This window comes from Myodes glareolus, chromosome 4, assembly GCF_982192425.1.
Source record: "Myodes glareolus chromosome 4, mMyoGla1.1, whole genome shotgun sequence".
NCBI classification, from domain to species: Eukaryota; Metazoa; Chordata; class Mammalia; order Rodentia; family Cricetidae; genus Myodes; species Myodes glareolus.
This window is the reverse complement of record NC_142029.1, coordinates 73,330,378-73,342,821: the sequence shown is the minus strand read 5'-3', so window position 1 is coordinate 73,342,821 and position 12,444 is coordinate 73,330,378. Positions and strand designations below refer to the sequence as shown.

At 39.5% G+C, this 12,444-nt stretch overlaps 1 protein-coding gene across 7 annotated transcripts in view; it reads right to left on the bottom strand.

Moving 5' to 3' along the window:
- Ddx6 (DEAD-box helicase 6) overlaps positions 1–12,444 on the bottom strand; it is a 40,475-nt gene that overhangs the window by 17,543 nt on the left and 10,488 nt on the right. For all 7 annotated transcript variants that reach the window (XM_048417565.3, XM_085688662.2, XM_085688659.2 and 4 more), the window contains exons 5-6: positions 2,631–2,760; positions 1,520–1,666 (exon numbers count right to left, since the gene is read on the bottom strand). In XM_048417565.3, the coding sequence (XP_048273522.1) occupies positions 1,520–1,666; positions 2,631–2,760 (277 nt within the window). The remainder of the gene's footprint in view (positions 1–1,519; positions 1,667–2,630; positions 2,761–12,444) is intronic.

The window sequence follows — 12,444 nt, the reverse complement described above, 5'->3', positions numbered from 1 at the left end:
ATACACCCACACAAAAACCTACATAACTTTGTAGTATGTATTTAGCATCATAAACAAAAGAAGGTCAAAAGATGTGTTTGGGACTGTATACTCCCATTTCACCTCACAACAGCTAGACAATATTTGCTTCAGTTTTACATCGAGTAGGCTAGTATCCAAAATCACCAATTCCAACTAAGGGGCATGCAGCTTTTGTCTTATGACAGACAACCCTGCAAGAAATAAGAGCCACAACACGGAGTTTCTCACATAAAAACAGGCCTTACATCTAGTCAATCCTGCTCAGACTGTGTTAAGGATAAGAATAGTTACTAAAAACAAAAACTGTACAATTAAAATATAACCAAGTAACCAAATGATAAATAATACATAAACATTCTGACCAAACTTGCTTGATTTTACATGTGCTCTTGCTATTTTAACTCGTTTACACTCAGCATTATCCACGGTGAGCCCTTTATAAAAACTGAATACAAGTCAGGCATTCTTTATTTACTCTATAAGATTCCACTCAGGCTATACTTCACTATATTTATCCAGTCTCCCAAAATAAATTTACCTTCTTTTTGAGTACTACAAACCACAACAGAGTAAAAAACTTTGTTGTTTATGCTGTATAGTTATTTGAAAATATTAAATTCATAATCTGAACTATACTGCCATATATATTGTATATGCATGCTGTAATACAGCCTACTTTCCACAGACAGGCATTACTGATAACTAATACTTCTTAGTCTTGAAAAATTAGAACAATTTTAATATAAATTTGGTACTTTCAACCATATTAATGAATATTAAAAATATTTAACCTCAGCATTCATGAGGCAGAGGCAGGCAGATCTCTGTGAATTTGAGGTTTGAGAACGGCCTGGTCTACATAGCAAGTTCTAGGACAGGCATAGAGGTTTTCATAAAGACTCTGACTCAAAGAGCCAAAACCTGAAAATACTAATAATGCTGAGTATCCTTTCAGTTATCTATTTATTCCTCTGGAAAGAAATGGATGTTGTCACTGTCCTTTCTACTGCAGCACTTCTAATCCTTTATCTTTTTGTTAGGACAGGGCCTCAAGTGCTCTGGGCTGGCCTCAAATTCACTATGACGATTAACTTTTGAACCTCTTGTTTTCACTTCCCCAGTGCTAGAATTACAGGGAAATGCCACTAAATCCAGTTTGTTTACCAGCTGAGCTAACCTCAGTCCCAATGTTAATTCTTAAAAATTTTTTTTTTAGTTATTTCCTAAAAGGAAACACTTGGGGGTTAGAGATGGCTTAGTGGTTAAGAATTCACACTGCTCGTGCAGAGAATTCAAGTTCAATCCCCAGCATCCACAAAAGTTGATGCACAAATGCCTTTAACTCTAGCCCCAGGGGATTCAATGCCCTCCCCATTGGGCACCTGCACACATAACCACTCCCCACAGCCACATAATTAAAAATAAATCTAATAAGTAAAAAAAGAGGCACTGTGGCCTCAGTTAGTCAGAGAACGCTGCTATTTTAACCATTTCCTACCTGTATCATCGAGCCTCATTATGTCGTCCCGTAAATTGGTTCCTCCTGTGGTTGCCATCACTTTGGCCCCTCCCATGTGTTTGCTGACCTGGATGCAAATTTGACTGACCTGTAGAGCAAGTTCTCTTGTGGGAACAATCACCATTGCTAGAAAATATCCAAGAACAGAGGAAGGGGAAGGAGAGAACAAATCATATTTTAGAAGCTTAAGAAGCTATAAAAATAGTTCCACTGAGGTATTAAGTCTAATCACGCAGGCAGAATATAAGACGTAATATTTCTAAGTGTCGTAAACTACATTTGCTTGACAGAGAGATTCACTAATCTAAATACTTTAGTAGTAAATACCTCCTGCTCAGATTCTATTTACATCATATGAAAGTAAGGTGAGACAATTATAAACCGAAAGTTGGAAAATTTAAGAAAAGCTTTATAGGTGAAATCTTAATTATATGAACTGACTCCAGATAAAACTATAGAAATTTGTTTCTTTTCCACTGTCAGAGCTCAAGCCTTTACAACAGAAGCACTTACTGTCTTCTACAAGGAGCCAGGCTTTACACAGTTCTCACAGGGGAATTCAGTTTCACAGGTCAGTAACAATACACTTAACCTCTCAACAACACAGTTTTCCTAAGTATAGGGCAACAAAACTTACTTTTCTTATCTCACATGGCTGGTCTCAACTGTGTGTCATACAAAAGTACCCTGAAAGCAGGAAACCCCCTTAAAAAGTGGGGAATCGGGGGCTGGAGAGATGGCTCAGCGGTTAAGAGCACTGACTGCTCTTCCAGATGACCCGGGTTCAATTCCCAGCACCCACATGGCAGCTCACAACTGTCTGAAAATCCAGTTCCAGGGGATCTGATACCTTCACACTAATGTACATAAAATAAAGTTAAATAAACCATGAAAAATATTTTTAAAAAAAGTTGGGAATCACTTTTAGACAACAATTAAGTCAAATTCTGGAAGAACAGAGTTAACGACTGTAACAAGTTTGGACTGCATAAATTCTGACCAAGAGAGTAAAACCTATAAAGCTCCAAGAATAAAAAGGCAGTTTATCTCTTTCTCTCTCTCACACACGCACACACTTTGTACAACTAACCTTGAATATTGTCCTTCTTCAAGTCCAGCCGTTCAAGTAAGGGAATGAGGTAGGCACCGCTTTTGCCTGTTCCATTTTTTGCTCTAGCTAAGATATCCCTACCAGATAAAGCAATGGGAATGCTCTCCTCCTAAAAGATAAGGCAATGGAAAAATTACTTGTGAATAAAAGCAGTACACAACCAGATTCTTCTCTTAAATTACACTGAAGGATAAGCACCCTTCTCCACACTGCTCTGATTTGTACTATGTTTGTATTTTGCATGAATGGCAAAGACCTACGAGGATTAGCAGGACCAGTGAATATTAACAGCATTATGAATAGAAAATTTCCAAAACTGCTTCACAGAAAATATTCTGAGTTTAATCCCAGACTAATAGAAAGGGAAAGTGAGGTAGGCTTGGTGGCACACACCTCTAATGCCAGAGATCAGAATTCAAGGCCAGCCAGGGCTATATAGAGAAAGATCCTGCCTCAAAAAAAAAAAAAAAAAAAAAAAAAAAAAAAGCTGGGCTCTGTAAGTTCAAGGCCAGCATGGTCTACAAGAGTTAGTTCCATTCCAGGTCAGGCTCCAAAGCTACAGAGAAACCCTGTCTTGAAAAACCAAAACCAAAACCAAAACAAAGCAAAAATCCAAACTGCCCATGTAAGTGCCTGTGTGTGTGTGTGTGTACAAAGAAAATAACAGAGGAAAAGAACTCCCAAAGAGCTGTAAACAGTCCTCAAAGAACATTTTTGTAAGAAATTCAAAATAGGGGGCTGGAGAGATGGCTCAGAGGTTAAGAGCATTGCCTGCTTTTCCAAAGGTCCTGAGTTCAATTCCCAGCAACTACAAGGTGGCTCACAACCATCTGTAATGGGGTCTGGTGCCCTCTTCTGGCCTGCAGGTATACACACAGACAGAATATTGTATACATAATAAAATAAATAAGTATTTAAAAAAAAAAAGGAAATTAGCTCAAGTCTGTTCCCAGTAGGCTGCAGGTACACAAGTTTTAAGATCAGCTTGACTTAACAAACAGGAAAAAAAAAATAGCACCAATGACTCCAAGAAAAGATAGTACATGCTATTTTCAGACCAGTAAGTCAATCATACTACAGGAAAAAAAAGTGAACACTGAGCTGGAGGTGTAGTGACTGAGTGCATGTTTAGCCATTTGCAAGACCTTTGGTTCAATGCCCAGTACCAAAAACCAAACCAAACCAAACCACCCAGAACAAGAAAAAAAACTGCAGATTAGACAGTTTCTTCTTACACAAAATAGACATAGAGAAATAAACTAGAAACATTTACCCCTGGGTCCTAGTAAGTACTTATTATATCAACCTCCAATGTCTTTCCCAACTTCTCTGTCCTGCAACTGAAGACGCCATCAGTCACATCACTCTAAGTAACACTTCATTTTCTGTTTTTGGTTTAAAACTTCAAGACAGGATTTCTCTATGTTCACAGCCCTGGCTGTCCTGGAACTTACTCTATAGACAAGACTGGCCTGAACTCAGAGATCTTCCTCCCTCTGCCTCCCAAGTACTGGGAATAAAGGTGTGTGCCACCACCGTGCCCCTCATTTTCACTTTTAAGCTTACTTTGTCTTGGGTTTTCAATAATCACAACAAAGGTAATACTTATTATCTGGGCAGAGTAAAGGATAACCAAGTTACTGAAAATTAAGCACACATAGAAATTAAAAGGGAAACAGGTACAAATTAAGACAGAACACACACTGTTCTGCTACAGAATCCCTACAAATAACCTTCTCACAAACCTGTCACTCAATAATGAGTTCTCGGTTTGACAAGAGTATTGAAGACAAGGTGGTTAGAAAGCATTCATGTAAAAATAAATAAACTTTAGAAAAAAGATTTAAATGGATTTATGTGTAATATGTGTGTCTGTGTGAGTATGTGCCATGTGTCCCTGCAAGAGTGTCAGAGTCCCCTGGACTCTGTTATAAGGCAGTTATAAGTCAATGAGTTTTGACTTATTTTCCTTACAAAAGCTTCTTTTTCCCTTATTAATCTCAAAGTGGAAGCATAAGAAACACTCAGTGCTTGCTGACTTGTTTCTTTCATATGGACTTTCAGTCTGTAGTCCCAGACACTCTCAAACTCCTGTACAGCCTCTTGCCTCAGCTTTTTGGGGACTAAGATTACAGACAAGAGTTACAAAGTTCAGAGAAATACTTCAAACACAGTATTTTAGAACACTATTTGTATATTGTTTCAGCAAAGCCTTTATCCCCCCCCCCAAACTCTCCACACTCCCTAGAAGAAATTAAGGGTAACCACTCCTTTAATCCCAGCACTTGAGAGGCAGAGGCAGGTGGATCTGGTCTACAGAATGAGTTCCAGGACAGCCAGAGGACACAGAGAAACCCTGCCTCGAAAAAAATAAATAAAATAAAAATTAAAGGTATAGTATATAAAGAGTTTATTTTACAACTTTAAAAGATTAGAAAACAGGAAGGTGAAATGGCTCAGTGAGTAAGAGTCCATGCCGTACAAGCCTGGATCCCATGAAGAAAGAGTTGTGGTCTGCCCTCCACACACTTGCTGTGGGATGTGCACCACCCCCCACATTTTGAAAATGTTCAGGAAAGTCAAAAGAATTGAGCCTGCTCAATGGTTCTAGAGCTCCAAATTAAAAATAATATTTTTGAATAAAAGGATAAATATAACAACTTACAAATTATACCAAATATACTTTATAGTATCTAAGTTGAGAATAACCATCTATATATGGCTTTCTGGGGCAGCAGGGAGCAAAGGGCTGCTTGTGCTCAAGGCTGGCCTCTTAACTTGCTATGTAGCCCTGATTCTTGTCCTCCTGGTCTCCATTTCCCAAGTGCTAGCTAGGACTGCACCAAGTCACCTTGCTCCGTTTATATTTGGTGCTAGAGACCAAACCCACGGTTTCAAACAGTCTGAGGAGGCACCCTACTGAGGTACTGACCAAAAAAAAAAAAAAAATTTAGTTTAAAAGAAAACCCCCAGAGCAGGCCAGTACCTCAGCAACTATTGGGAAGAAAGAAAGTAAAAGGCCACGGAATTTAAAGTGAGATACACGGTGGACAAGCAGTCACATGCTGAACAGGGAGGCTTCAGAGAAAATGCAAGTAAGCCCAAACTGTTGAATGGGGATGGCACACACCTACATCCCTAGCACTCAGGAGGCAGCAGAAGTAGGTCAAGGTCAGCGTGGTCTACAGAGTGAGTTCCAAGACAGCCAGGGCTACACAGAACAACCCTGTCTTCAACCCCCCCCCCCAGGATACTGAAAGGAAAAAAATAAAAAAATTATGCCTTTAATTCAGCAAAGTGAGAAATATTTTTTTCAAAGTTTATTAAATTATAAAAGTTTCCATTTCCGCCCCCCTCCCAACACCCTCCCACTCCTCCCACTCCCTCTCCTCCTCCCTCTCCATCCCTAAGAGCAGTCAGGGTTTCCTGCCCTGTGGGTAGTTCAAGTTCCTCCCCCCTCCCTCCAGGTCCAGGAAGAGAAATATTTTTAAACGTTAGTTTTTCTGCAAAATCTTCTACAAAAGAGCCCCTTTCAAAACAAAGTTTTCACTAGTCATTACTAAAATAAAAATTAAATGTCTTAAATGATGACAGATCACTAGTGTAGTATTTCTGAGAATACATTACTGAATGGTTCGGTTTGTTGCTTAAAAATATTACATGGGGACTTGTGTGATGGTTCAACAGATTTTTATCTTTTCTACATATAATCCTTCTGACTTGAGTTCCATACCCGAAAACATGCCCTCTGACTTCCTTGTGTGTCTTGGAAAGTATGCACACACACACACTCTTACACACACACACACATTCTAGAAATTAAAAAAGAAATACAAAATCCAGGGAGACAGAACGTGCTGGGGTGGGTGAAAGTCCTTGAAACAACCCCTAAAGGCTGTCTTCTGACCTCCACATGTGTCATGGCAGCCGTATTCACAAAAATAAATGAAATTTAAAAAAAATCCTAAGAGCTATCATATAGCATAATATACTATGCCACTGTAGAAAGGCTAAATTCCTACCCATACTAGTTGATAAAGGCTAAGAAGCAGAATTCACAGGGGTGGGGATCAGGGTATGGCACGGTAGTGTACACCTTTAATCCTAGCACCAAGGCAAAAACAGAAGAATCTCTGAGTTATGGTCAGTCAGACACACTAAAACCCTGGGTGGGGGGATGGCTTTTCTTCACTTGCACTAAATCTTTTGTCTGGTGCACGACAGGCAAGCATCAATCACTGAGCTCTACTGAGAGGCATTCCCCCCACTTCTTTGAGACATTTATTGTGTTACTATGTCCCCTAGGCTATTATGAAATCATGAAACCCAGGCTATTTACTTTAAAAGTGTATACGCCTCATCATTCCACTATCAGGAATATTTCTAGCAAACCTTAAAAGCTAAAAAGGTAGTTCAAGATTTTAATCCCAGTACTCAGGAGGCAGAAAAAGGAGAGCCATGAGCTTGAGGTATTCTGGGTTATTAAGACACCATCTCAACAAAATAAATCAAAATGCTGAAAAATGCTGTTAACTGACAAGTGTTCGGTTCAAAGTGATAAAACAGGAAACTCCATCCATCTCTCATTTGGAAATAAACTATATGCAATGGATGGCTAAATATATTTCAACTACATATTTATATATCAGAAGGAAATATAGAACTTTAAGTTTCTAAAACTAAAAACCAACAAAATCCAGGAAAATACAGATTCACAATCATTGATTTATGTCTATATCAATTGCCAAAATAGTTCTATGGTTTTAAATTATTACATAAATAAGACACATGACTTCTATCCCCTACCATCTTTCTTTCTTTTAGAGACAGGAGCTCATGTAGCCTAGTTGGGTCTCCTTATGTAGCAGCGGATGATTGTGACCTTCTGATTCTCTTGAGTGTTGGGATTGCATGCACCACTAGGCCTGGCTAACAATGCCTTACCTGGTTTATGCGACACTGGTCATAAACCTGAGATTTTCCAGGCATGCTAGGCAAGCACCTTATATCCCTAGTTCTTAATGATATATTTACTACTTACAAGTCACTGGCATCAGATGGATGCCAGAGGGTCAGAATAAGACAGCTGTCAGACCATGAAAATGGTTCAATGAGGGGCTGGAGAGATGGCTCAGAGGTTAAGAGCATTGCCTGCTCTTCCAAAGGTCCTGAGTTCAATTCCCAGCAACTACATGGTGGCTCACAAACACCTGTAATGAGGTCTGGTGCCCTCTTCTGGCCTTTAGGCATACATGCAGACAGAATATTGTATACATAATAAATAAATATTAAAAAAAGAAAATGTTTCAATGATAATGCTTTTATTTTAGTTCTACAGACAATACTAATGTCTGCTTAACGTATACAGTACACAGTAAAGGAGTCAAAAAGAAAAGCCATGGCTGTGACCTTCTGGTCTTAACGTCTTTCTCCTGCTTTGAGTCAATTTTCTATCAGAAATTGTCATTATTGCCATAGGCTGAGGTTTGTAACAGGCTACCCACACACTACATGATTCTGTAGCATTAAAAAACATTAAGATGGGGAATGGAGACATAGCCCAATTCCCATATTGCAAAAGTTGGTTCTGGGGGTTTATCAATGCCTAGGTACAAAGTTTTTTTTATTTTTAATTACTTTTATTTATTTTATATGTGTATGAATGTTTTGTCTAAAGTGTATCTGTTTGCCATATGTATGCCTAGAGCTTGTGGAGGTCAGAAGAGGGCATTGGATCCCCGGGAACTGGAGTTACAGATGGCTGTGAGCCACCATGCGAGTGCTGGAAATTGAACCTTGGTCCTCTTGCAAGAGCAACCACTGCTCTTAACTACTGAGCCATCTCTCCAGCACCACTACAAAGTTCTTGAAAGGATATGGAATTCTGATGCTAACAGTAATAAATTTTCTGCCGGGTAGTGGTGGCAGCGCACGCTTTTGAGGCAGGCAGATTTCTGTGAGTTCCAGGCGAGCCTGATCTACACAGTAAATCCCAGAATATCCAAGACTTTCACAGAGAAACCCTGTCTTGAAAAACAAAAAAGAAAAAAAAAATTTTCCATTTTTCTCTCAGCCGTGGACCATCATCTCTTTGCATCATCAAATAAACTGAGGGTGTGAATATTAGTTTAGTAATAGTATTTAACTAAGCACAAGGACCTGAGTTTGAATCCCTAAAACCCACATAAAAGCCAGGCCAGGTCTGGGAGGTAGAAACAGAATCCTCAGGGTCCAGCTAGCCTGGCATGTACAGCAATTGGGGGTGGGGGTGGGGTGCGGGACACAGCCGAGAGACCCCCGCCCTAAAGTAAAAGACAAGGACTAGGACTAACACCCAAAATTATTCTCTGATCTTTACACCTGTCATACACAGTTCCCACCTCATAATCAGAACCTCCAAGTTAGTACAGAGCTAACCAGAGAAAAGTAGACTCCCAGGCCCCCTCCCAAGGAGGATGCTTTACCTTTAAAACAAAACCACTCTATACACACGCAGGAAAAACACCCACATACATAAAATTAAAAAAAAAAGAAACAACCATAGTCTTAAATACTGAAAAAGATGATCATCATTTTCAGAAAGGAAGTAAGAAAATGGCTAACAGATGAGCACAGTGTCACACATCTTTGATCCCAGCAGGAAGCAGGCAGATCTGAGTTTGAGGCCAGCCTGGTCTACAGAGTGAGTTCTAGTATAGCCAGGGCTACACAAAGAAACCCTGTCTTGAAAAATTAAAATAAAAAAAGGAGTAAGGGGCTGGAGAGATGGCTCAGTAGTTAAGAGCGCGGGCTGCTCTTCCAGAGATCCAAGGTTCAATTCCCAGTACCCACATGGCCGCTCACAACTGTCTCTAATTCCAGTTCTGGAGGTCCTGACACCCTCACACCAATGCTCATAAAAATAAAATTAAATAAATTGAAAAAAGAAAAAGAGTAAGGAATGAATATAGGTAGGTAAGAACGAGGTTTGATGGCCCATATCTACAAGTGTAGCACTTGGGAGGCTAAGGCAGAAGGATCGTGAGTGAAAAGTCAGCTTAGCTATACAGCAAGATTCTGTGCAAAGAAAAATGAATAGTATAAGACAGCTCATCGTAAGGCTAGACTTTTAGATTAGGTGATGTGTAAATTTCTCTCTGGATCTAGAATTCTCATACTGATTTCTTAATTCTGAATGTTTCTAAAACTCACTATTTTATGCTTTCCATAGATGCTAGGTTTGATCCTCAGTATTACATAAATTGGATGTAAAGTTTAAGGTCATAGGGAGTTCAAAGTCCCTTTTTTGTCTAAAAATAATCTCTCTCTCTCTCAAAGTCCCTCTTTTGTCTAAAAATAATCTCTCTCTCTCTCTCTCACACACACACACACACATAGAGAGAGAGAGGGAGAGAGAGAGGGAGGGAGGGAGGGAAGGAGGGAGGGAGGGAGGGAGGGAGGGGGAGGCATGGTAGTCTACAGTTTTAATCCCAGCACCCAGGAGACAGAAGCAGCTGGATTTGAGTTGAAGGCTAACCTAGTACAGGGAGACCAGATCCTGTCTCAAACCACAAAGAAGCTATACCCACCTTCTCACCTTTGGACAATCACTAGCTGTATTTTCTTAGAGCAGTGGGTTCTCAACCTTCCTAATGGTGTCACCCTTCAACAACACAGTTTCTCATTTTGTGGTGGCCCCCCAACCATAACATTATTTTGTCGTTACTTCATAACTGTAATTTTGCTGTTATGAATCATAATGCAAATCTCTGTGTTTTCTGATGGTCTCAGGAAACCCTGTGAAAGGGTTGTTTGACACCTTTCCCAAAGGAGTTAGTGACACATAGGTTAAAAACCACTGTCGTTATTGGCATAAGAACGGACAGGAGGACCAATGGAACCAAATAGAAGACCCAGATATCAATCCACACATCTTTGAACACCTGATCTTTGACAAAAAAGCAAAAAATATCAAATGGAAAAAAGAAAGCATATTTAACAAGTGGTGCTAGCATAACTGGATATCAACATGTAGAAGAATGAAAATAGACCCATATCTATCACCATGCACAAAACTCAAGTCTAAATGGATCAAATACCTCAACATAAAGCCAGCCACACTGAACCTTATAGAAGAGAAAGTGGGAAGTACACTTGAACGCATTGGCACAGGGAACCTCTTCCTAAATATAACTCCAGCAGCACAGACACTGAGAGTAACAATTAATAAATGGGACCTCCTGAAACTGAAAAGCTCTATAAAGCAAAGGACACGGTCAACAAGACAAAACGACAGCCTACAGAATGGGAAAAGATCTTCACTAACCCCACATCAGACAGAGGTCTGATCTCCAAAATATACAAAGAACTCAAGAAATTGGACATCAAAAGAACACATAATCCAATAAAAAAAAAAATGGAGTACAGACCTAAACAGAGAACTCTTAACAGAGGAATCTAAAATGGCTGAAAGATACTTAAGGAAATGTTCAACATCCTTAGTCTTCAGAGAAATGCAAATCAAAGTAACTCTGAGATTCCATCTTACACCTAAAAGAATGGCCAAGATCAAAAACACTGATGACAACTTATGCTGGAGAGGTTGTGGGGAAAAGGGAACACTTCTGCATTGCTGGTGGGAATGCAAGCTGGTACAACCCCTTTGGATGTCAGTGTGGCGATTTCTCAGAAAATTAGGAAAAAAACCTTCCTCAAGACCCAGTAATACCACTTTTGGGTATATATCCAAAGGATGCTCAATTGTGCCACAAGGACATATGCTCAACTATGTTCATAGCCTACAAACCACAATCCCAGAGAACTTAGACAACAATGCAGACACTAAGAGAGACTTACATAGATCTAATCTACATGGGAAGTAGAAAGTATAAAAAGACAAGATCTCCTGAGTAAACTGGGAGCATGGGGACCTTGGGGGAGGATTGAAGGGCGGAGGGGAGAGGCAGGGAAGGAGCAGAGAAAAATATAGAGCTCAATAAATATCAATTTAAAAAAAAAGACCACCCACTGTCTTAGATCACTTCTAAGCTGTCCTATCTTCATTGATATATAAAATGAGACTAACTCCAAATAAAAGGTGCCCATTGTGTAAAATTAAAATTATTTGTTTTCAGCCGGGTTTGATGGTATACACCTTTAATCTTAGCTCTCAGGAGGCAGAGGCAAGTGGATCTCTGAGTTCGAGGCCAGTCTGGTCTTACAAATAGAGTGCCAGGAAAATCAGAGATCAGAGTTACACACAGAAACCCTGTCTCCAAAAAAAAAAAAAATTAAATAAATTTAAAAAATCAGTACTTCAAAGATCCTAAGGTCAGAACATAGTAAGCATAAGATACATAATTCTAGTTATCATGTTATAACAAAAGGAACTGCTCAATAAAATCAAGAGTTTATCACAACAAACATATATGAACCACCCTGATGGAGCCAAATTTGTAACAACTGAGCACAAAGAAACATGATTTTAAAGGCAATCCTGAGTCCACACAAATATACATGAAGCAGGAAGGAGAAAGGCTAGTGCTATACATCTCAGTGGCAGAGTACTTAGCTAGTGTGACCAAGGTCCTGAGTTCAACTCCTAGAATCACAAGACCCAGATACTCTTATAAAGGCGCATATAGGGACAGGTTCTTCTTTATAGGGGCCAAACATGGAAGGACTGCTTGAGCTGAAACTTACAAGAAATTCACTACACCCTAGACCGATGAGATCAAGTCTCCGGATGCTAATTAAAAAACTACAACAATCAGAAAGTTTGATGAAGAAAACATTTTCTTGGTCTTAGAGTATT